Below are 22,078 nucleotides of genomic sequence, written 5' to 3' on the forward strand. Positions count from 1 at the left end.
CATTCCTCCTGGCTGCCGCACACCCTTCTCTCAGCAGGACACCCTGCTTCATGCTGACATTCTCTGCCAGGCTCCCCAGAAGCGATGCAGAGCAAAATCCACACGGACGAGAACAAGGGTGGCAGCACAGCGTGTGCAGAAAAAACACGCACCAGGTCAGGAGTCGGGGAGAGCCGGGGCGGCTGCTGCACCTCCAGGAGCTAGTCTCCAAAGTCTACACCAGCTCACGCAGCTCAACACCAAAGGAACAAACAGCCCAGGCAAAAGTGGGCAGACGGCCTACACAGACATTTCTCCAAGGAAGACACACAGATGGCCAAGAGGCAATGGAAACATGCTTAACTGCACTAATTATTAGAGAAATGCAAATCAAAACTACAATGAGGTATTACCCCACATGGGTGAGAATGGCCATTATCAAAAAATACACAAACAATAAAGGCTGGAGAGAAGGGAACCCTCCCACATTGCTGCTGGGAATGTAAACTGGGGCAGCCACTATGGACTGCAGTATGGAGGCTCCTTCAAAAACTACACACAGAACTACCATATGACCCAGCAGTTCCACTCCTGGGCATATAAATACCTGGAGAAAAACTTGGTTCGAAAGGATACATGCACCCCAACATTCACAGCAGCACTACACACAACAGTCAAGACAGAGAAGCAACCTAAATGTCCACTGACAGACAAATGGATAAAGAAGATGTGGGACAGACAGACAACAGAACATTCGCCATTAAACAGAATGACATAATGCCATTTGCCCCAATATGTATGGACCTGGGGATCATCATACTAAGTGAAGTCAGACAGAGGAAGACAAGCATCATCTGGTATCACTTATATCAGATCCAGATGGACTGAATGACGAAACAGAAACAGACTTAGAGAATGAACTTACAGTTACCAAGGGGGGAGGGTGCAGGGAGGGACAGACAAAAAGAGTCACCTCGATCCCACCTCGGGGGATCCCACCTCAGCAACGCCCCTCCGGCACGGCCACAGCCTCCATGCTCGCTCCCCCAGCAGAGTGACCGTCTGCTCCGCAAGCCCGATGCTGCCCTGCCTGGTGCACAGCCAGCACCTCCAGGATGAAGGACACGCGGGGTCATCCTGCCCGTCCCCACCCAGTGCTCAAGCCTCAGTGCTCGTCGTCTCCGGACACACACCTGGGGCTGAAGCTGCACTCTGACGGCACGCTCCCACACACCAGCTGCACCTCTGTGCCCACCCGGAAGCCCCTTCACAGCCGTCAAGACTTGGCCCAAGAGCAGGAGCGAGTCTGGAACCCCTACGCTCCTGAAACACATGTATTACAAGTTGCTTGTTTCTCTAACCCCCAGGAGAATGTGAGTCCCTGGGGGACAGAGGCTCCTCCCAGTCACAGTAGGTAATACAGAGTATGCGGCAGAAGCGCTGTCAGTAAACTGAATAAATTAATAAACGCCCTGACTTCAGGTTTATTATAAACATAAAGGTTTTGTGAGATCATTTGGTAAAATGAACACACATTCATCAAGTTATTTCTAGGAGAAAGTAATCTGGAGTTTTAAATAAACGACTACAAATAAACGCTAAGTCAAATGTAAAAAAATGGTTATATCAAAAGATAATGTGACTTTGAGCCTTGAAATACTAATGGAATCCAAACCAGGTCCATGATTCATGGAACAGAAATACCCAGCACTATGCGTGAAGAAAATCCTGTTCAACAAATGCCAGGAGAATTAAGAATAATTTTTCACAGATAAGCTCTGCTCATAGTTTGCAAGACATTATTCTACACGGGTGACTAGAAGTAAGTCCTTCCTCAACCACTGCTGTAATAAATCTTACATTTATATAATCCTCTTTCTCTAAAGGGCAATTTTTAAACTTCTTACATGGGGACAAGGTTTTTCAAGCCTCTACATGGGTAAGTGACTGGGGCCCAGCGGCGCTGGCGCCATGGGCTTCCCACGCGCGGCAGTGGAGAGGGCCGGCGTGCGGGCGCGGGGCAGCGGCGGGGGAGAGGGTGTGCCGGGCGCGGGGCAGCGGCGGGGGAGAGCGGCCAGCGGGTGCTCGTGCCGCTTTGTTCGTTTGATGCAGTCCACGCAGCACTACTGCCACAACAAAGCCCCAGGAAAACGGCATGGAAACTTATCCTGTGATCCTGTAACGCACAAAAGAGTTAAAAATCCCCACTCAGGCTCACAGCCCCTTCACAGTCTAGGAAGCCGGCCGACTCTCCAGGCCCATCTCACACGGGGGCCCCTGTGCAGGCGGCGGTGTCACTGATGACGCACAGCGTGCCTGCACCGCCCAAACTGGGTCAGGAACTTCTTCAGCCCGCCGCCTCCCACGATCCTTTCCCGCCCACGGAAGCCCTGGGAATCACTCATCCCCAACGCCTTTCCTCACCGGCCGGCAGCAATCACCACACCTGCCCATAAGATCTGAATGCTGGGCTTACACTCCCACAGGGAGCACCTATGTCATGCTAACGAGCATTTTCCCAGTCTTCTCTCTCTCTGGATTCTAAGGTCCACATCATCCAAGTGCACGCATCTGTGGTCAGGAGAATGTGGACGACAAAACACGATAAAGTAAAACTCCTTTACTTGCAGTAATATTCCTCCTGAGGCTAAACAGATGTTTCCATCATCCCTCTGTTTTAAACACAGCTTCACTGGTTTTACACTACAACAAGGCAGGGTAATGGACAGTGTGAGTGTGTGTGTGAGTGTGTGAGTGTGTGTGTGTGTGTGTGTGTGTGTGTGTGAGTCGCTCAGTCGTGTCCGACTGTGAATCCCATGGACTGTAACCCACCAGGCTCCTCTGTCCATGGGATTCTCCAGACAAGAATACTGGAGTGGGTTGCCATTCCCTCCTCCAGGGGATCTTTCTGACCCAGGGAACGAACCCTGGTCTACACTGCAGGTGGATTCTTCATCGTCTGAGCCACCAGGGAAGCCCTCATGGATAGTACCAGAGATGCATTATAATTTTTTAGTTTATATTTTGTGACTCCCCAAAACATCCTTATAACAATGCTGACAGTTTACCGAGAGAACATTTCATGCCTTCCTTATCAAATGATCTATCAGCACACTTTAGTTCCCATTAAGCAAACAGAGCACTAAATCTCTTTCTGGTACTCATTAAAAGAAAGCACTTCAAAATAAAATTTTTCTTTATATGCCTGGTTCAAAACAAGATCTGATTAAGTAATAAAGGTTATTTTATAAATCAAACATGAAAATCAATCTCATTATTTCATATCACACATACTACATACATATACATTTACTTTAATAGAGCTTTATGAATATCAACTCTTTTTCATACATATACAAACATGACTGGAAAGCTGATTTACAACCAACAGTTTGGTTCATAACCAGTCTACAGTTTACATAGCATGAATCCAAATATTTAAGTGCTCAAATTTGCTTTAGATTACAGCATTATAAATTAGAAAGTCAGTTTTAGCTCATTCAGATTCTAATTCTAGTCTTGCTACTAAATAACAATGCTACCCTAGCCAAACTGGTTAACCTCTAAATTCTAAGTATTACATATTTGAAATGACTCTGGAGTAGATCAAATTTCTCAGATCACATTCTTGATCACAGAAGTCACTCTGAACACTTGTTTAAAAATACATGTCCCAGGGACTTTCCAGGTGGTCCAGAGGTTAAGACTCCATGCTTCCACTGCAGGGGACATGAATTCGATCCCTGGTTGGGGATCCTGCATGCCTCGAGGTGCCTCGACCCTCTTCTAAGGCCCCATGCTAGCAGCTCTACCTGGAGGGCCAGGGAGTCTGTGTTCAAAGTCCCCTGGACTGTGTTCCCCAGGCTGCTCCTGACTGGCAAGTTTTCTACTGCACACAGGTCAGCTCTGATCTCTAAGGCTCTTTCCAGCTGTGAAATTCATAGAATTTAAGATTTTATTACACGGGTCAAATCCACCAGCCCAACCTGATGACAGCAAACGCAGTACACATGCAACTTCATTTTGCTGCAGAGGAAAGTTCAAAAGCTACAAGCCCCATCTGGCTCCACTTGCTACAAGTCCCTCAACCTCCAAGTCCTCCTACGTACTAGTACTTGTGCGGACAGATAATCCGACAGATGGCCTGCTTCAGGTTAGGACATACTGTGGTTCCAGGGCACACAAGTCGCCATAGGTTTAATGCCGACTGGAGCACTGATGGTTAGGTCTCGGAGCCTGCGCTTCCGCCGGGCGACTGTGCACGCGTTCCATCTGGGTTCCACTCGTGGACATGTAACAGGCACGCTGTGTCACAGGTTCAGCCCCTCCGCCCACCTTACAGGTTACAAGTGTGTGCTGAAGAACAGCCAATATACATCCGAGCTATTCAAATACACGATTCCTGAAAATACTTTTCCATTGACATAAATATAGAGGAACATATTTTAAAGGGTATACTCTCAAAATCTGTCTTTAAATGCACTCTAATGGAAAGGATATATTCTCCAACAGGTGTTCTCACTTTTTCTTTAAAAAAAAAAAAAAAAGACATTTCTTTCACAATCCCCACCCACCCCCAAACTAGTATCTGTTTAGTCAAACCTGCCTCATACTTGTAATGACATTTCTGCTACCACTACATATTTTTTCCCAAGAGGCTGAGAGGTGGCATACAGAAATAAAAGACTCCAAACCAAGATAATTTAGAAGTGGGAGGTGCGGTGGGGGTCAGTATATCTAGTGCAATTAAACAGACTATTTTTCACTACACTTCTCGAAATGCAGGACAAGGAAGGATACTGATTCTTATTACTCTAAAACCAAAAAGAATGATTTCTTAAGAACAAAGTTTTTACTAGTACTCTTGAGAAATTTTCTCACACAGGTCTCAGAAAAATAGTAATAGTACAATATCATCAGTCAAAACTTCATAGCAAGTGGAAAACCTTAAATCCAGTTGTAAGAAAAACTGAAAGTATACAATTAAAACACAGATCATTAGGTGTGACACAGCAAGGGGGAAAATGATGTAGTCCAGCAAGAGTGTCTGAGGCCCACAGACAGAAGCCAGACCCAGAGAGGCAGCGGCCATACCCTTTACATCACGTTCCTTAAACCTCAGCTCCTGGAAAGTGAAACTGAAGTGAAAGTTGCTCAGTCGTGTCCGACTCTTTTTGACCCCATGGACTATATAGTCCATGGAACTCTCCAGGCCAGAATACTGGACTGGGTAGCCTTTCCCTTCTCCAGGGATCGATCCCAGGTCTCTGACATTGCAGGTGGATTCTTTACCAGCTGAGCCACAAGGGAATCCCAAGAATACTGGAGTGGGTAGCCTATCCCTTCTCCAGCGGACTTTTCTGACCCAGGAATCAAACTGGCTTCTCCTGCAATGCAGGCAGATTCTTTACCAACTGAGCTATCAGGGAAGCCCTCAATTCCTGGAGTCAGATTTAATAGCAAGATAAATACAGAGTGAAAGTAACCTGACGGGAATGCAAAGAGTAGTCTACCAAACCTGTATCTTCACACACACAAGCTGCACTAGGAAAAATAATGAAGATAGTGTGGTAAGTCTGTTTCATCCTTATTAGAGAGGATGTAAAATAGATAACCTTCTCTGAGGATGAGCAGGCTGTGTGACGTGCACCACTGGCACCTGAAAGAACTGGTACTGGGCAAACACAGACGCAGACTCAGCATCGTGGACATGCTCTGTAACCACCCCCTGGCCTGAGCAGTGGGAGCAAAAGCAGTCAGAGCAGGAGTGTCCACCTAGTGCGGCCAGTCTAGAGAGCAGACGGTGAGCTACTGCGGGGCCCCCTGAGCAGAGTTCTGCTCAGTCCTGGGACCTGCAAGCTGCTCACGGGCACCACACAGGTGTGCAAACCTCAGAGGGAACCGTAAAGTGAATACGCACACCACACAGGTGTGCAAACCTCAGAGGGAACTGTGAGGTGAACCTGCAGCCGTCAGCAGGAGGCCAAAATCTCCTATCTGACAAGAAACATTCTTTGTTTCCTCAATGATTCTGCAGTTTAATAAATCTATTACTAACTTCATTAACTAAAATTTTCTCGAGACGTTATTCTCCATTTCTTAAAGGTAATAATAGATTGTTTTAAAGAGAAAACAGGCAGAAAGCAAAGGTAGGTCAGTCACCTCTTCTAGTGCTATATTTGGTAAGCTAATTTTCACTCATCCTTCTGCAATCTCATAACTTCATAGTCTCCTACGTATACCTCTCTCCTCTCCTCCAAGGAAGACAACCAGTCTCATAAGAGCCTGATCTAATCCAATGTGCGAATGAGTCACTGTTCTAATGCCATTCTCGAGGCCCAGGATTCTGTAAACTCGAGTTCAAGCGGTACCACAGACTGACGCAGGACACGGCGAACCCCAGCACTTGCGTGTCCCTGGAGCTGTGGGGAGGAAGGGCCTGCCTGCTCGGCCCAGGCCAGCACACAGCCCTGCACTGCGTGTTCTCCACAAGAATGCGTTCACGGTTAAACCGAGCACACAGAAATCTACCAAGAGGTCATTCAAGCATATAGATGAACACTCACAACTCCCACCTCTTTCCTAAGGAGAAGACAAGGATGCCCTTTACATCTCTTAGAGTCTCTGGGATGGAAAAAAGTAAGCTTTTAAATTGGGGGGGGGGGGGCGGAATCACTTTAGTTGGAAATTGTGTGATCGCTTCTCCCAGGTATTGGAGTGGCACCGAGTACACCAAACACTGTGTTAGCCTCCTTAAGGCCGCTCCGCCCCACACCTGAGCTGCAACACTGTGAACCAATCATACCTCAATTCTTAAAAAAAAAATTTCCATTTGAAAATGAGGGTTATGAGGAAAAGATAATTTTTAAACTCCAGGCAGAGATGGCAGTGCAAGTGTAAAACCTAGGTCCCTCAGCTGTGTAACACAATTCGCACTCAGAAGCACACACAGCATTGAAACATGTGTACTATCAAGGGTGAAACAGATCGCCAGTCCAGGCTGGATGCATGAGACAGGTGCTCAGGGCTGGTGCGCTGGGAAGACCCAGAGGGGTGGGGTGGGGAGGGAGGCGGGAGGGGGGATCGGGATGGGGAGCACATGTAAATCCATGGCTGATTCATGTCAATGTATGGCAAAAACTACTACAATATTGTAAAGTAATTAGCCTCCAGCTAATAAAAATAAAAAAATGGAAAAAAAAAGCACGCGCGTCAAACACCACCATTGTGGGCACAGAAGACTCACCATCTGGATGGGCTTCTTGTGGAGGTCTCGCTCTGTCACCAGCTTTTCTTGGTCGGTGACATAGAGGCCCTTCTGAGCTAAGGCCTGGATGACGGCGTCGTGACCCAACAGGGGCTTCGCGGCGTCGCTCCTGAGGATGAGGCTCCCGGCGCGGCAGTACAGCTCGGCGGAGAGCAGCAGGCCGACCACGGGCGGCTTGATGTGCTCCTGGTCATACTGGTCCGTGTAGAACGGCTCTCGGAGCTCCTCGGGCACATTCTCTACAGAGATTAAGGGGAAGATGTTCTTACAGGATTTGCATAAAAGAAACACAGTTTATTTAACAGTATCATTTATGTCATAAAAGATTTCCTTTAGAAACAACAATAACCCTTTAACTGAAAAGATGGTTTATTTGACCATGGCAGACAATCTGGAATGAGAAAGAGAGAGAACTTTCCTTCACGGAAGATGCTGTCCGAGTACATGACGAAAAGCCACTGCCAAGCATCATGGAGACATGGCTGCTGAGCCCGGTGACTTGGGGGAAAGCGCTCCCACATGCACGCTCGGACACGCAGGATGAGTGCAGGGTCCGAAAAACCCATCTCAGTGAATCCCCTCCCATTCAAGCGGCCAACCAGGAAAGGCAGTGTAACAGCCGTTTCAGGGACCCAGGCCTCGACACCTGAGAGTGTGACATCGTCTGCGCACCGCCCGCTGTCCGCTGGCCTCTCCCCCCTGCTTGGCCTGTTGAGGGGCAGTTACAGCTAAGGCTCAGGGGGAATCACCCTCAGACACCCCGAGCACCAGAAGACCCGGTCACTACACCTCCCACTGACCACCCCCGTCCGACCCCACCGAAACCCTCCTGGAAGTCTGACTGATCTGTCCCAGGGAGATGGACAGGCAGCTGAGCAATGGGACCAGTCTCTGAGCATCTCTCTGGAGGCCAGGCCATGCCCCAGGAAGAAGGCCCGGCGAGAATGAGCGTCGGACCCCTGAGGAAAGGCAGGCATCTGAGCAGGAGGCCCATGTGGAGCTCCAGTCACAGAACCCAGGCAGCCACCAGCCAGGCCTCGTCTGCCTTCTCCAGAGAGCCAGGGCTCACGGCCACCCACCACCAATTTCAGGAGCTTCCTGAAGAGGCAGCTTTAGTGTAAGCTCAGTAATGTCACAGCACAGACAGAAGTCCAAAGAGCATATTCACAAATATTTATACACTCTGTAGCAATTTTACCTTAAAGCTTTTGAAAAGTCCACTCATTTAGAAAAACATTTCCATCAAATAATAGTATTATAATTACTGCACGTTCATTTTATATACCAGTATGGGTTCTGGGGAATTCAAGGATTTAGAAATAATCCCAATACCCAAGGACTTAATAATCTACAAATAGTCTAGACAAGTCAAGTTTGTCAATTTGGAAACTGGAGTCAACAGTAAGCAACAAACAACCCAGCACAAAATGAAAGAAACCAAGTGTGTGCTTCAAGTTCAAAGCAGTAAGCACCACGGTAGGCTGACCCAACTGCATCCAGAAAAACAGGAGGGGAAGAGCAAGCAGAAACTGCAATCAGAGGGGGTAAAGAGGGTCTCTAAACAGGAAGGGGCAGAGAGAAGAGGAAGAGAGTAGACCCAACAGCTCAGGCGGATAAAGGGTTTCAGCAGGAGGACAGAAATGGTATGGACCTAACAGAAGCAGAAGATATTAAGAAGAGGTGGCAAGACTACACAGAGGAACTGTAAAGAAAAGATCTCCCTGACCCAGATAATCCTGATGGTATGATGACTCACCTAGAGCCAGACATCCTGGAATGTGAAGGCAAGTGGACCTTAGGAAGCATCATTACGAACAAATCTAGTGGTGGTGATGGAATTCCAATTGAGCTATTTCAAATCCTGAAAGATGATTCTGTGAAAGTGCTGCACTCAATATGCCAGCAAATTTGGAAAACTCAGCAGTGGCCACAGGACTGGAAAAGGGCAGTTTTCATTCCAATCCCTAAGAAAGGCAATGCCAAAGAATACTCAAACTACCGCACAATTGCATTCATCTCACACGTTAGTAATGCTCCAAATTCTCCAAGCCAGGCTTCAACAGTACGTGAACCATGAACTTCCAGATGTTCAAGCTGGTTTTAGAAAAGGCAGAGGAACCAGAGATCAAATTGCCAACATATGCTGGATCATCGAAAAAGCCAGAGAGTTCCAGAAAAACATCTTTTTCTGCTTTAATGACTATGCCAAAGCCTCTGACTGTGTGGATCATAACAAACTGAGGAAAATTCTTAAAGAGAGGGGAAATACCAGATCACCTGACCTGCCTCTTGAGAAATCTGTATGCAAGTCAGGAAGCAACAGTTAGAACTGCACATAGAACAAGACTGGTTCCAAATAGGAAAAGGAGTACGTCAAGACTGTATATTGTCACCCTGCTTATTTAATTTATATGCAGAGTACATCATGAGAAATGCTGGGCTGGATGAAGCACAAGCTGGAATCAAGATTGCCAGGAGAAATATCAATAACCTCAGATATGCAGATGACACCACCCTTATGGCAGAAAGTGAAGAAGAACTAAAGAGCCTCTTGATGAAAGTGAAAGAGGAGAATGAAATAGTTGGCTTAAAACTCAACATGCAGTAAACTAAGATCGTGGCATCTGGTCCCATCACTTCATGGCAAATAGATGGAGAAACAGTAGAAACAGTGTCAGACTTTACTTTTTTGGGCTCCAAAATCACTACAGATGGTGACTGCAGCCATTAAATTAAAAAATGCTTGCTCCTTGGAAGGAAAGTTATGACCAACCTAGACAGCACATTAAAAAGCAGAGACATTACTCTGCCAACAAAGGTCCGTCTAGTCAAAGCTATGGTTTTTCCAGTAGTCATGTATGGATGTGAGAATTGGACTATAGAGAAAGCTGAGTGCCAAAGAATTGATGCTTTTGAACTGTGGTGTTGGAAAAGACTCTTGAGACTTGGACTTCTTGAGGCTTCTTGGACTTGCAGTCCCTTGGACTGCAAGGAGATCCAACCAATCTGTCCTAAAGGAAATCAGTCTTGAATATTCATTGGAAGGACTGATGCTGAAGCTGAAACTCAAATACTTTGGCCTCCTGATGCAAAGAACTGACTCATTGGAAAAGACCATGATGCTGGGAAAAATCGAAGGCGGGAGGAGAAGGGGATGACAGAGGATGAGATGGTTGATGGCATCATTGACTCAATGGACATGAGTTTGAGTAAACTCTGGGAGTTGGTGATGGACAGGGAGGCCTGGCGTGCTGCAGTCTATGGGGTCGCAGAGAGTCAGACACGACTGAGTGACTGAACTGAACAAGGAACTGCCGACAGTTGTATAGGAGGAAAGTGACCCATTACGACTGATGTCTGGGGACAGTTAATCTAGTATTCAACACTGATGGTGATAAAAATCAGAGACAGAAGGTTGCAGAGACTAGGAAATGACGTGGGAAGGAGGCAGGGCAGCGACACCAACAGGAAGGGAAGGACAGGGACAAACCCCCAGGGTCCAGGCACAAAGCAGAGAGAAGGGGTCAGACGGCACCCAGAGATGATCAGGGAAAGAGGCGCATCACTTGACAGAGGAAGGGAAACCAGAGGAAGCAGGTTTCCTGCTTCCTTCTGAAGCATCCGTGACCTTAGCTCCAGACACGCTGAGTTTGGAACAACAGCAAAAATACCCAAGTGGAAATACCAGAAAGGCAACTGGGGATACTGGACTGTGGAAAGAGGTCAAGAGTAGATGCACCAATTTGGGACTTTGGAGACATCTAAAAATATCATCCTCATTTAATAACTGAAAACTCTTTCCTTTCCTTCAGAGCCGCACTAACCAGCGGTGAGCCAGCCTTAAACCTGACAGACTCCGCAGAGTGATGGTAAGCTTCGTCATAAACTACGGAATGCAGGGTCAGTGTTCATTTACATTCTTGTATCCCAGGAACTAAACGGAAGCTACTAGTAGAACAAATTTAAAAGGGAAATCATTTGATTTTAAGATTATTATAAAATGTATACATGATAGATTTTTTTCCTTTCAACAGTGAAAAGTGATTAATACAGGTAACTTGGTACCTAAACACCAGTTGTGCAAACTGACTGCTCACCATCTGTTTACAAACTTCCCCACCACACCTGTACATCCGTTTACATTTACATACTACATTTACATCCTTCCCCACCCATGAGCTTTATTACAACTCGGTGAAACTGTCAAATCAGACAATACACAGATAAATATCAGGAATGTGTTAATACTCAAAAAGGGCTGTTACGTGCAAGCACTGTCATAAACATGCATTGTCTTTAAATACGAACAATCCTCTTGTCCTTATTTTACATATAAGAAATTCAAGAAAGGTAGTGTGCTAAAGGTACACAGCTGATAAATACGGAATCTTAACCCTAAACCATGTAGCTAAACAGATTCAAAAATAACGATGGTCTGCCAGGATCACCAAACTGGAAGGTGGAAGAGGACAGCTTAGGGGCTATTTTCATTGTGCTATGATGTACCCACAAGTCTAAGTTATGAAAGTGTAAGTTTCAAAAAGATTTCAATGCAAGGAGAAGGGAAAGGAGCCATAGCGAGTCTCAGAATGTTTTAAGAATATGACAAAAACAGATCATTCCATCCCTAAAGAACGCAAAACTGCATACTGAGTATTGTAAAGGAGGTCACTTTTAAGAACAAGACTTCAAGAACTGCATATGCTGAAAAGACAACTTCAAAAATGTCTATCATTTTGCAAGCAGTACAAAACTGTCATTCTTTAAAAAAAACAGTTTGGAGTTGTATCACATTTTAAAACAAATGAACTGAAACCGCATATTAGAAAATAAATAGGCAAAATCAAAGATAAGAAGTTTCACCCTCCCCCTCATCTCCAGAGTATAAGAAGATAAGAAATTAATACTTCAGAAAACTGAAACTCCACTCCCAGAATTGCAAAGGGGAAAAGACAAGTTTTTCTTGTGTACCAGGACTTAAGCAAGAACCTACCATACTCATGTTATTATAAATAAATCCTGGCTAGAGCAAAGCTTTGAAATTCACAATCACCTGAAAGGCTTGGGCACAGGCAGAGAGCACAGAACAGTCCTGTTCAAGGCCCTTTTCTAAGAAGCTGAGTTAGTACTAGTAACAGTTGCATCCATACACCAGCAAAAAACTCAAATTTCCTTAAACAGTGACTGGTTGGGGGGTATGAGGGGAATGCATTTCAGAAATGTCACTACTCAGCCAGGGGAATGCTGCGTTAATTTCCAAATCTAAAAATTGCGTCTAAGACAATTAATTACTAAGACAGAATTTGTGAGTATCAAAAACTCCAAGTGAAAGTAAACCCTAGACCTTGAACTCTAAATTAAGCAAAAGACACAAAAATGGTCAGTAACATTAAAAAAAAAAAATCCTAGTACCAGTGATCAAAGATTAAGTTACAAAGAGCCTGCCTATCAGAATGACGAACAGTTGCTAAGCCCATAGCTGACAAGGAGGTGCTCACCCAGGCCGAGGTCTCTTATTCCCACCCCTCACCCCAGAGGCTCTGTGCCTGACCCACAGGAGCGCACAATGGATGTCTGATGGTTGAAAACGTTACTTTGTAAAAGTTTCGTCATTGGCCTTGTTCTAAAGATATACACAGATTTCAAATTTCCCCTCAAGTCCCAGATTCTGCACTAGCAACCCCAATTTACTCCTCCTATCTGCTTTGAAAGCCCTGAGAATTCCCTCTAGGCCACCTGACTTCTGCAGCGGCATTCCCTCTCAAAACCTGAGTCGTCTTCAGGTAGCCTAGTCCACCAGCAGCAGGAGGCAGCATGGCAGAGCGGGGAAGGCTGGCGCCCTGAAGCCCTGTCTTACTTGATGGGGTCCCCTGAGTGCAGGCATCCCCTCCCCAAGTTCAGGCCACCCCCCGCTGCCCACATGTGTCATGTGTCTGCCTCCCCAGCTCTGGACCCCAACCTCCGCCCCTCTGGGCCAGGCCAGCGCGCCGCAGACGAGTCTCTGGGCTCCAAGCTGCCCAGTTGGCCCTCATCCTCCTCCCGCGGGAGCCCCAGACCCCCCTTCCCATCCTGTTCTCATGACTGCTGGCCCACGATATCCGGGTCTGCTATTCCCCCCGCACGGCAGCCTCCAGGAGAGTGGGCCCTTCCCCATCCTCGGCATCAGCACCCAGAAGGGCGCCTGGAGCACAGCTCAGGCAGGGCCTCCCCGTCCCTCCACACCACACCTCAGGTGTGAAGTCCCCACTCCACCCCTCCCGCCGCCCTGAGAGACGCAAGGGCCTCTTCTGAGCTGCAGATCCTCACCAGCCTCCAGGATGCAGGGAAACCTCAACCCCAAGACCAGAGCCAGGTTCCTGGGCGACAGGGGTGGTAACGCACAGGGCGAGGCGAAGGTGAGGGCGAGCTCCGTGGAGCCGGCCTCGGGTGGGAAGTGTCAGCATGAGCACACGGCAAGTGGCACGCACCTGTGACAGCCACAGAGCGCCGGAGCCACAGGTCACGTCTGCTGAACCCCAGCAGCAGCAAGAGCGCACCTCCATCCTGGTCTCTAAGACCCTCCCACGAAAGCAACCGGAACTCCTTAAGAAATGGCTGCTTCCTCCAGAGCTGGAACAGCAAAGTACATGCTCAGCTACAAATGCGTGCGTGTGTGTGCGTGCATGCCAAGAAGGCTCAGAGCCAGCAAACGAGGGGACCGTGTCAGAAGCTCGCAGGACTCAGCTGGAAGGATATTCCAACCAGCCAAACCTGAGACAATCTGGACATCAAATAAATAATGACAACAAGTGATTATAACCCACTTGAATAAACAAGAATGTCCATCCTGATGTAAGCAATTAAATGAATATGTGAAAGAAAAAGAAGGGAAAACTCTTCCTCATAGCAGAATACCAAAAATGGGATATAGTGAACAGGGCAATAACTGACTCAAGCAAGAATCATTGTGGGTGCTAAGTCGGCAGGCCAAAGTTTGATGAACAGGATGTTTCAAATTATCTCCCTGCAAACTGCTTCTTAATTAAAAATGGAAAATGATAACTTCATAGTGGAGAAAAGTAGTAGATACCACCTAAAGCAAGAGATCAAAGTCTGGACTTGCCTGGTGGCACAGTGGATAAGGACCCAGCTGCCAATGCAGGGGACATGGGTTCGATCCCTGGTCTGGGAAGATCCCACACGCTGAGGAGGAACAACGAAGCCCTGCACCACCACTCCTGAAGCCTGCGTGCTCCAGGGCCCTCGAGACACAGCCCCTGAGCCGGCGTGCGGCAGCCACGGAAGCTCGTGCAGCGAGAGCCCGCGCTCCACGAGAGAAGCACCACGGCTGGGGCGCCCACAGGCCGCAACAAAGACCCAGCACGATCAAAACTAAATAAACCGCTTTTTTTTTTAAAGAGAGAGATTAAAGTCCACCTCAGCAACTGAGCGCACACCGTGTGCCTCCGACACGACCCACCGGAAACACAGCGCCCCTTCTGTGGTCATCCTGCCCTATCAGCGTGACTTGACTCTATCATGAAGACATGTTCGACAGACCCAAATCGAGGGACCTTCTGTAAAATAAGTGGCCTACTATTTTTCTGGGATAAAAACACATTTTAATAAAGGAAACAAACGGACACTGAAGCCTCAGGCGTTCCCGGGTGCTGAGACCTGGGCCTGCCACGTCTCCCCGCCCCCAGCCTCACTGTGTGAGAGGGGGTCAGGACCAGAGGGCGGGGGACAGAGGGTGGGGCGGCCTGGCTGCCGGTGGTTCCCCTCGGGTCCTCCTGGGTGTCTCGGCCCAGGCCCCCAGGAAGGCAGGCAGGGGGCACCAAGGTGAGAAAAGGTACAAGGGGTTGGGGGGGGGAGCGGGGAGGGAGGGAGGGGCAAGAGAGTAATGTCAGAGGACAAGAGGGAAGAAAGCCAAAGACGCCGGGCTAGCAGCAGGTACCAGGAGGGGCGCTGGGAAGCGTCTGAGCTCCCGGGTCTCCATCGCCTCCTGTCCGGGGCAGGGGTCTGTGTACTGGTTCTTCTTACTACCTAGGGGTTCCTGCTGGGACACTGACAGCAGCCAGACCCCGTCATGGAGGGCAGGGGACCAGGGGGCGGGGACGGCCCTGTGGGGACCAGCCTGCTCCTGCCGGCGGCACAGGGCAGAGAGACAGCACCCGAGGCAGGGGCCCAACGCCCAACCCCGCATGCGGCGGGGTGCGCAGACCTCCCCACGTCAGCACCGTGACGACAAGGCTGAAAAGCCGTCCTAGCTTACAGAGCCGACAGAGACAAGCCAGTTACACGTGGTGCATGGTCCTGGGTGGCTCTGCGAAGAGGAAAAAGTACCAACAAGGGGCACTAAGACAATGGCAAAGCTGAACGCGGAATCAGATAATATAACATCACGCTCAATTATCCAGTTCTTAAAATTTTCAGATTATCAGAGACTTATCGCTCATCTTAGGAGACAGCCTGAAGCATTTAGGGGTAGAGGACACAGTGTCTCTAATTCATTCTCAAACAGTTCACAAAATATTAGATATGTATATACACACACACACACTTGTGCCAGGGAAAGGGAAAGAATCATAGAACAAAAGGGACAGAATGTCAACAACTGATAACTCTGGGTGAAGGGTATTCAGGAGCTCCTCGTTCTACCTTTAGACATTTGAAATTATGCTGAGAAGAGTCATGAAACCTCAAAACACCCCAAATCAATCTTCTCCCAGTGTTCCTTACATCAAAGTTCCACAGCACCATCCAGGTGCACAAGCCTGGGGCCTGGGAGTCCTCACTGCCGCCTCCCCACCCCTCAAGCCCCAGACCAAACCCATCGCCACACCCAACCCAAAGCCCTGCCTTCTCAGTCTCAACGCACACCTCCCAGTCCCGCTCTCAGGACTTTTCATCTGAACTACAACATCACAGTTCGAAAGCATCCATTTTTCAGGACTCAGCATCAGTTCTCTCCTACATCTGTCTCTGCAGTGTTGACCCTCGCCCTGTTCCAAACTGTTCTCTACTGTGCCTACTCCCTCGGGCACACCTGACCGAGCTACCCACCACACCCAGCCTCAGGGTTCTCGATGACGTCCAACTTTTTCAAGGACTCAGAGCCTTCCTCTGACCCACAGGGAAGTGGCCCAGGCCTGCCTGCATCCCTGGATGGCGCAATGCCCCCACCAGCCAGGCAGCCTCGGGACCACGCTCCCGTCCCCTGCACAGCCTCTGACACCCCGGTCACCACTGCTCAAAGTGCTCCTTCTCCCTACTCTTCACGCCCTTCCAGATTCTCGTGGGCCACTGACCCATCACTTTGGTCCAATTTCCCCTCAGTAAAGGGAAAGAACAGATCAGTTATCCTGCCCTTCCTGTACCTTAGAAAATGTACTTTTACTTTAAAGGCTATTCAGTTCTACTAAAAAAATGCATACGTTTGTAAAATAGATGTGAAAACTTTAAAGATATTTGAAGTATAGGTAACTACTAGGAAATAAAAAGTCTGTTAGCCATCTACAGAACTCAAGGAATGTATCACGTAAAGGTAAGTGGTGAGCAGCATAGGTACATTAAACATAGAAAGGCAATGTTGTTGTTCAGTCGCTCAGGCGTGTCCGATGCTTTCCGACCCTGTGGACTACAGCACACCAGGCATCCCTGTCCTTCACTACCTCCCACAGTTTGCTCAAATTCATGACCATCGAGTCAGGGATGCCATCCAACCATCTCATCCCTCTGCTGCCCTCTTATGTCTTCACTTTTTTCCAGCATGAGGGTCTGTTCTAATGAGTCAGCTCTTTGCATCAGGTGGCCAAAGTATTACAGCTTCAGCTTTAGCATCAGCCCTTCTAATGAATATTCAGGACTGATTTCCTTTAGGATTGACTGGTTTGATCTCCTTGCTGTTGAAGGGACTCTCAAGAGTCTTCTCAAAAAAAAAAAGAGTCTTCTCCAACACCACAGTTCAAAAGCATCAATTCTTCGGTGCTAAGCCTTCTTTACAGTCCAACTCTCACATCTGTACATGACTACTGCAAAAACTATAGCTTTGAAGTATACAGATCTTGGTCAGCAAAGTGATGTCTCTGCTTTTTAATATGCTGTCTAGGTTTGTCATAGCTTCTCTTCCAAGGAGCAAGTGTCTTTTAATTTCATAGCTGCAGTCACCATCCACAGTGATTTTGAAGTCCAAGAAAATAAAGTCTGTCACTGTTTCTAGTTTTTCCTCTTCTATTTGCTATGAAGGGATGGGACCATATGCCATGATCTTAGTTTTTTAAATGTTGAGTTTTAAGCCAGCTTTCTCACTCTCCTCTTTCACCCTCATCAAGAGGGTCTTTAGCTCCTCTTCGCTTTCTGCCATTAAGGTGGTATCATCTGCATATCTGACGTTTTTGATATTTCTCCCAGAAATCTTGATTTCAGCTCATGATTCATCCAGCCTGGCATTTTGCATGATGTACTCTGCATATAAGTTAAATAAGCAGTGTGACAACATACAGCCTTTACGTACTCCTTTCCCAATTTGGAACCAGTGAGTTGTTCCATGTCTGGTTCTAACTGTTGCTTCTTGATCCACATACAGGTTTCTCAGGAGGCAGGTAAGGTGGTCTGGTGTTCCCAACTCTTAAAGAATTTTCAATGAAGCATGTTTTTCTGGAACGCCCTTGCTTTCTCCATGATCCAACGGATGTTGCCAATTTGATCTCTGGTTCCTCTGCCTTTTCTAAATCCAGCTTGTACATTTTGAAGTTCTTGGCTCAGGTACTGCTGAAGCCTAGCTTGAAGGATTTTGAGTGTGCTAGCATGTGAAAGGAGCGCAACTGTACTATCATATGAACATTCTTTGGCATTGCCCTTCTTTGGGACTGAAATGAAAACTGACCTTCTCCAGTCCTATGGCCACTGAAGGGTTTTCCAAATTTGCTGACATACTCAGTGCAGTACTTTAACAGCATCATCTTTTAGGATTTTAAATAGCTCAGCTGGAATTCCATAAATATATTTATGATACATTAAATATGCATGAGACTAAACAAACAACAGGCAATGAACACTACATATACATGAACACTTCACAGTCTGAATGCTTAAGTGAGCCACCCACTGGTGACACTCACTCTGGCCTGTGCGTCCTCTGCCCTAGAAGCATGAGACCCATACCGATTCATTAGGCTTCCTGACATGCCTGACGCGTGGGGAAGCTGTAGCAGGCATGCTGTCCCTTGCGTCCCTGATGGAGCGAGCATGTGGCCTGTGTCACTGTGGGCCTCCTTGTTCCAACCTCAGCTCTGACTGGTGTGACCACACCATCCATAGGTGAGGCTGGTATAGCAGAAAGCGATGGACAAAGCTCAGGACGGAGGACAGGGGATCCACTCTGTCCTACATGTGTCAACCCACCCCACCTTTCCCCTCGCTTCTCACTGTAAACTGATTTAACAAACCATGTGATATAAGCACTCTGATCTAGTTTGTGAGCTTTTCTGCTCCACGACCTTTGGGGTGGGTGCCTGGCAGTGCACCTGGAGACTAGGGTTCATTGAGGAAATTTCCCCCCCAGGGTACCCAGACACTTAATTCAGGGAACAATATTCCAAGTAACAAATGAAGAAGTCATGACAGAAAGAGAAATAATGAGATATTAAGTGCCTCCTGGTGGAAGTACACAAATCTATGAAGTATGCAAAAAAAAAAAAATCAAACATGAATCCATTTAATTCTCTAAATTTAGCTGTCAGTATATAAGAAACACAGGGGGCCAAAAAAAAAAAAAAAAAGGGGAAGAGAGAGAGAGAGAACAAATTGCAAACATGGCCCTATTTGATACTGACTGGAACAAATGAACTGGAAGACAATGGAAGTGAAAACATGAGTGGTGAGGTAGAGTGGTGTGATGATGGCAGGACTCCAGTTACACTTAAAAAGAGAGCCCCTCCATAACAGAAGCTACATACACCCCAATGTTCATGGCAGCACTATTCACAATGGCCAAGACACGGAAGCAACCTAGGTGTCCACCGACAGAGGAATGGGTTAAGAAGATGTGGCACGTATATCCCATGGAGTATTACTCAGCCACAGAAAGGAAAGAAACTGAGTCTTTGCAGAGACATGGATGGACCTAGAGACCATCACACAGAGTGAAGTAAGTCAGAAAGAGAAAAACATTGTACTGTAACGCATATATGTGGAATCTAGAAAAATGGTACAGATGAACCTATCTGCAAACAGAAACACAGACACAGACATAGAGACAAACACCAGGACACTAAGGAGGGGAGGGGAGGGGCGGGATGAACTGGGGGACTGGGATGGACATGTACACACTGTTCACACTGCCTGAAACAGGGAGCCGCTGAGACCTGCTGCGAGCACAGGTCTCCACTCAGCACTCGGGTACAGCAGGAACCAAGACAACACTGCCAAGTGACGAAACGCCAACAAAAAAGAAAGGGAGTCCCGGACTTTGGAGACACTCGTATATTTATTGATGAAATGACTGGATGGCAGGGATGTGCTTCAAATAACGGGCAAGCGGACAGATAAATCAAGGCTGGCCATGAGCTATTGACTGTGGAGGTTGGGTAAAGAGTACATGGAAGCTTACTGTTGATGTATGTATCTGAGATCTCCTATCTTTGAGCAGCTTTGTCTGTTTAAAAAGAAAGAAGGGTTTAAGAGAAGAGCGGAGCACTTTCTGTGATGCTGGGAAGGGCCCTGGCCTGTGTGGGACATGAAAGGGCCCTGGAGGCTGGAAAAAAATATTTCACGCAAACGGAGACCAAAAGAAAGCAGGAGTCGCAATACTCATATCAGATAAAATAGACTTTCAAATAAAGGATGTGAAAAGAGACAAAGAAGGACACTACATAATGATCAAAGGATCAATACAAGAAGAAGATATAACAATTATAAATATATATGCACCCAACATAGGAGCACCGCAATATGTACGGCAAACACTAACGAGTATGAAAGAGGAAATTAATAGTAACACAATAATAGCGGGAGACTTTAATACCCCACTCACAACTATGGATAGATCAACTAAACAGAAAATTAACAAGGAAACACAAACCTTAATGACACAATGGACCAGCTAGACCTAATTGATATCTATAGGACATTTCACCCCAAAACAATCAACTTCACCTTTTTCTCAAGTGCACACGGAACCTTCTCCAGAATAGATCACATCCTGGGCCATAAATCTGGTCTTGGAAAATTCAAAAAAATTGAAATCATTCCAGTCATCTTTTCTGACCACAGTGCAGTAAGATTAGATCTCAATTACAGGAAAAAAATTGTTAAAAATTCAAACATATGGAGGCTAAATAACACGCTTCTGAATAACCAACAAATCATAGAAGAAATCAAAAAAGAAATCAAATATGTATAGAAATGAATGAAAATGAAAACACAACAACCCAAAACCTATGGGACACTGTAAAAGCAGTGCTAAGGGGAAGGTTCATAGCATTACAGGCTCACATCAAGAAACAAGAAAAAAGCCAAATAAATAACCTAACTCTACACCTAAAGCAATTAGAGAAGGAAGAAATGAAGAACCCCAGGGTTAGCAGAAGGAAAGAAATCTTAAAAATCAGGGCAGAAATAAATGCAAAAGAAACTAAAGAGACCATAGCAAAAATCAACAAAGCTAAAAGCTGGTTTTTTGAAAAAATAAACAAAATTGACAAACCATTAGCAAGACTCATTAAGAAACAAAGAGAGAAGAACCAAATTAACAAAATTAGAAATGAAAATGGAGAGATCACAACAGACAACACTGAAATACAAAGGATCATAAGAGACTACTACCAGCAGCTCTATGCCAATAAAATGGACAACTTGGATGAAATGGACAAATTCTTAGAAAAGTATAACTTTCCAAAACTGAACCAGGAAGAAATAGAAGATCTTAACAGACCCATCACAAGCAAGGAAATCGAAACTGTAATCAAAAATCTTCCAGCAAACAAAAGCCCAGGACCAGATGGCTTCACAGCTGAATTCTACCAAAAATTTAGAGAAGAGCTAACACCTATCTTACTCAAACTCTTCCAGAAAATTGCAGATGAAGGTAAGCTTCCAAACTCCTTCTATGAGGCCACCATCACCCTAATTCCAAAACCAGACAAAGATGCCACAAAAAAAAGAAAACTACAGGCCAATATCACTGATGAACATAGATGCAAAAATCCTTAACAAAATTCTAGCAAACAGAATCCAACAACATATTAAAAAAATCATACACCATGACCAAGTGGGCTTTATCCCAGGAATGCAAGGATTCTTTAATATCCGCAAATCAATCAATGTAATACACCACATTAACAAATTGAAAGATAAAAACCATATGATTATCTCAATAGATGCAGGAAAAGCCTTTGACAAAATTCAACATCCATTTATGATAAAAACTCTCTAGAAAGCAGGAATAGAAGGAACATACCTCAACATAATAAAAAGCTATATATGACAAACCCACAGCAAGCATCACCCTCAATGGTGAAAAATTGAAAGCATTTCCCCTGAAATCAGGAACAAGACAAGGGTGCCCACTCTCACCACTACTATTCAACATAGTGTTGGAAGTTTTGGCCACAGCAATCAGAGCAGAAAAAGAAGTAAAAGGAATCCAGATAGGAAAAGAAGAAGTGAAACTCTCACTGTTTGCCGATGACATGATCCTCTACATAGAAAACCCTAAAGACTCTACCAGAAAATTACTAGAGCTAATCAATGAATATAGTAAAGTTGCAGGATATAAAATTAACACACAGAAATCCTTGCATTCCTATACACTAACAATGAGAAAACAGAAAGAGAAAATAAGGAAACAAT

At 46.2% G+C, this 22,078-nt stretch overlaps 1 protein-coding gene across 2 annotated transcripts in view; it reads right to left on the reverse strand.

Moving 5' to 3' along the window:
• Positions 1-22,078, reverse strand: part of CAMSAP2 (calmodulin regulated spectrin associated protein family member 2) — a 95,915-nt gene that overhangs the window by 64,461 nt on the left and 9,376 nt on the right. For both annotated transcript variants that reach the window (XM_043484556.1, XM_043484557.1), the window contains exon 2: positions 7,226-7,485. In XM_043484556.1, coding sequence (XP_043340491.1) covers positions 7,226-7,485 — 260 coding nt within the window. The remainder of the gene's footprint in view (positions 1-7,225; positions 7,486-22,078) is intronic.

The sequence above is a fragment of the Cervus canadensis genome, chromosome 13, assembly GCF_019320065.1.
Source record: "Cervus canadensis isolate Bull #8, Minnesota chromosome 13, ASM1932006v1, whole genome shotgun sequence".
Taxonomy (NCBI): domain Eukaryota; kingdom Metazoa; phylum Chordata; class Mammalia; order Artiodactyla; family Cervidae; genus Cervus; species Cervus canadensis.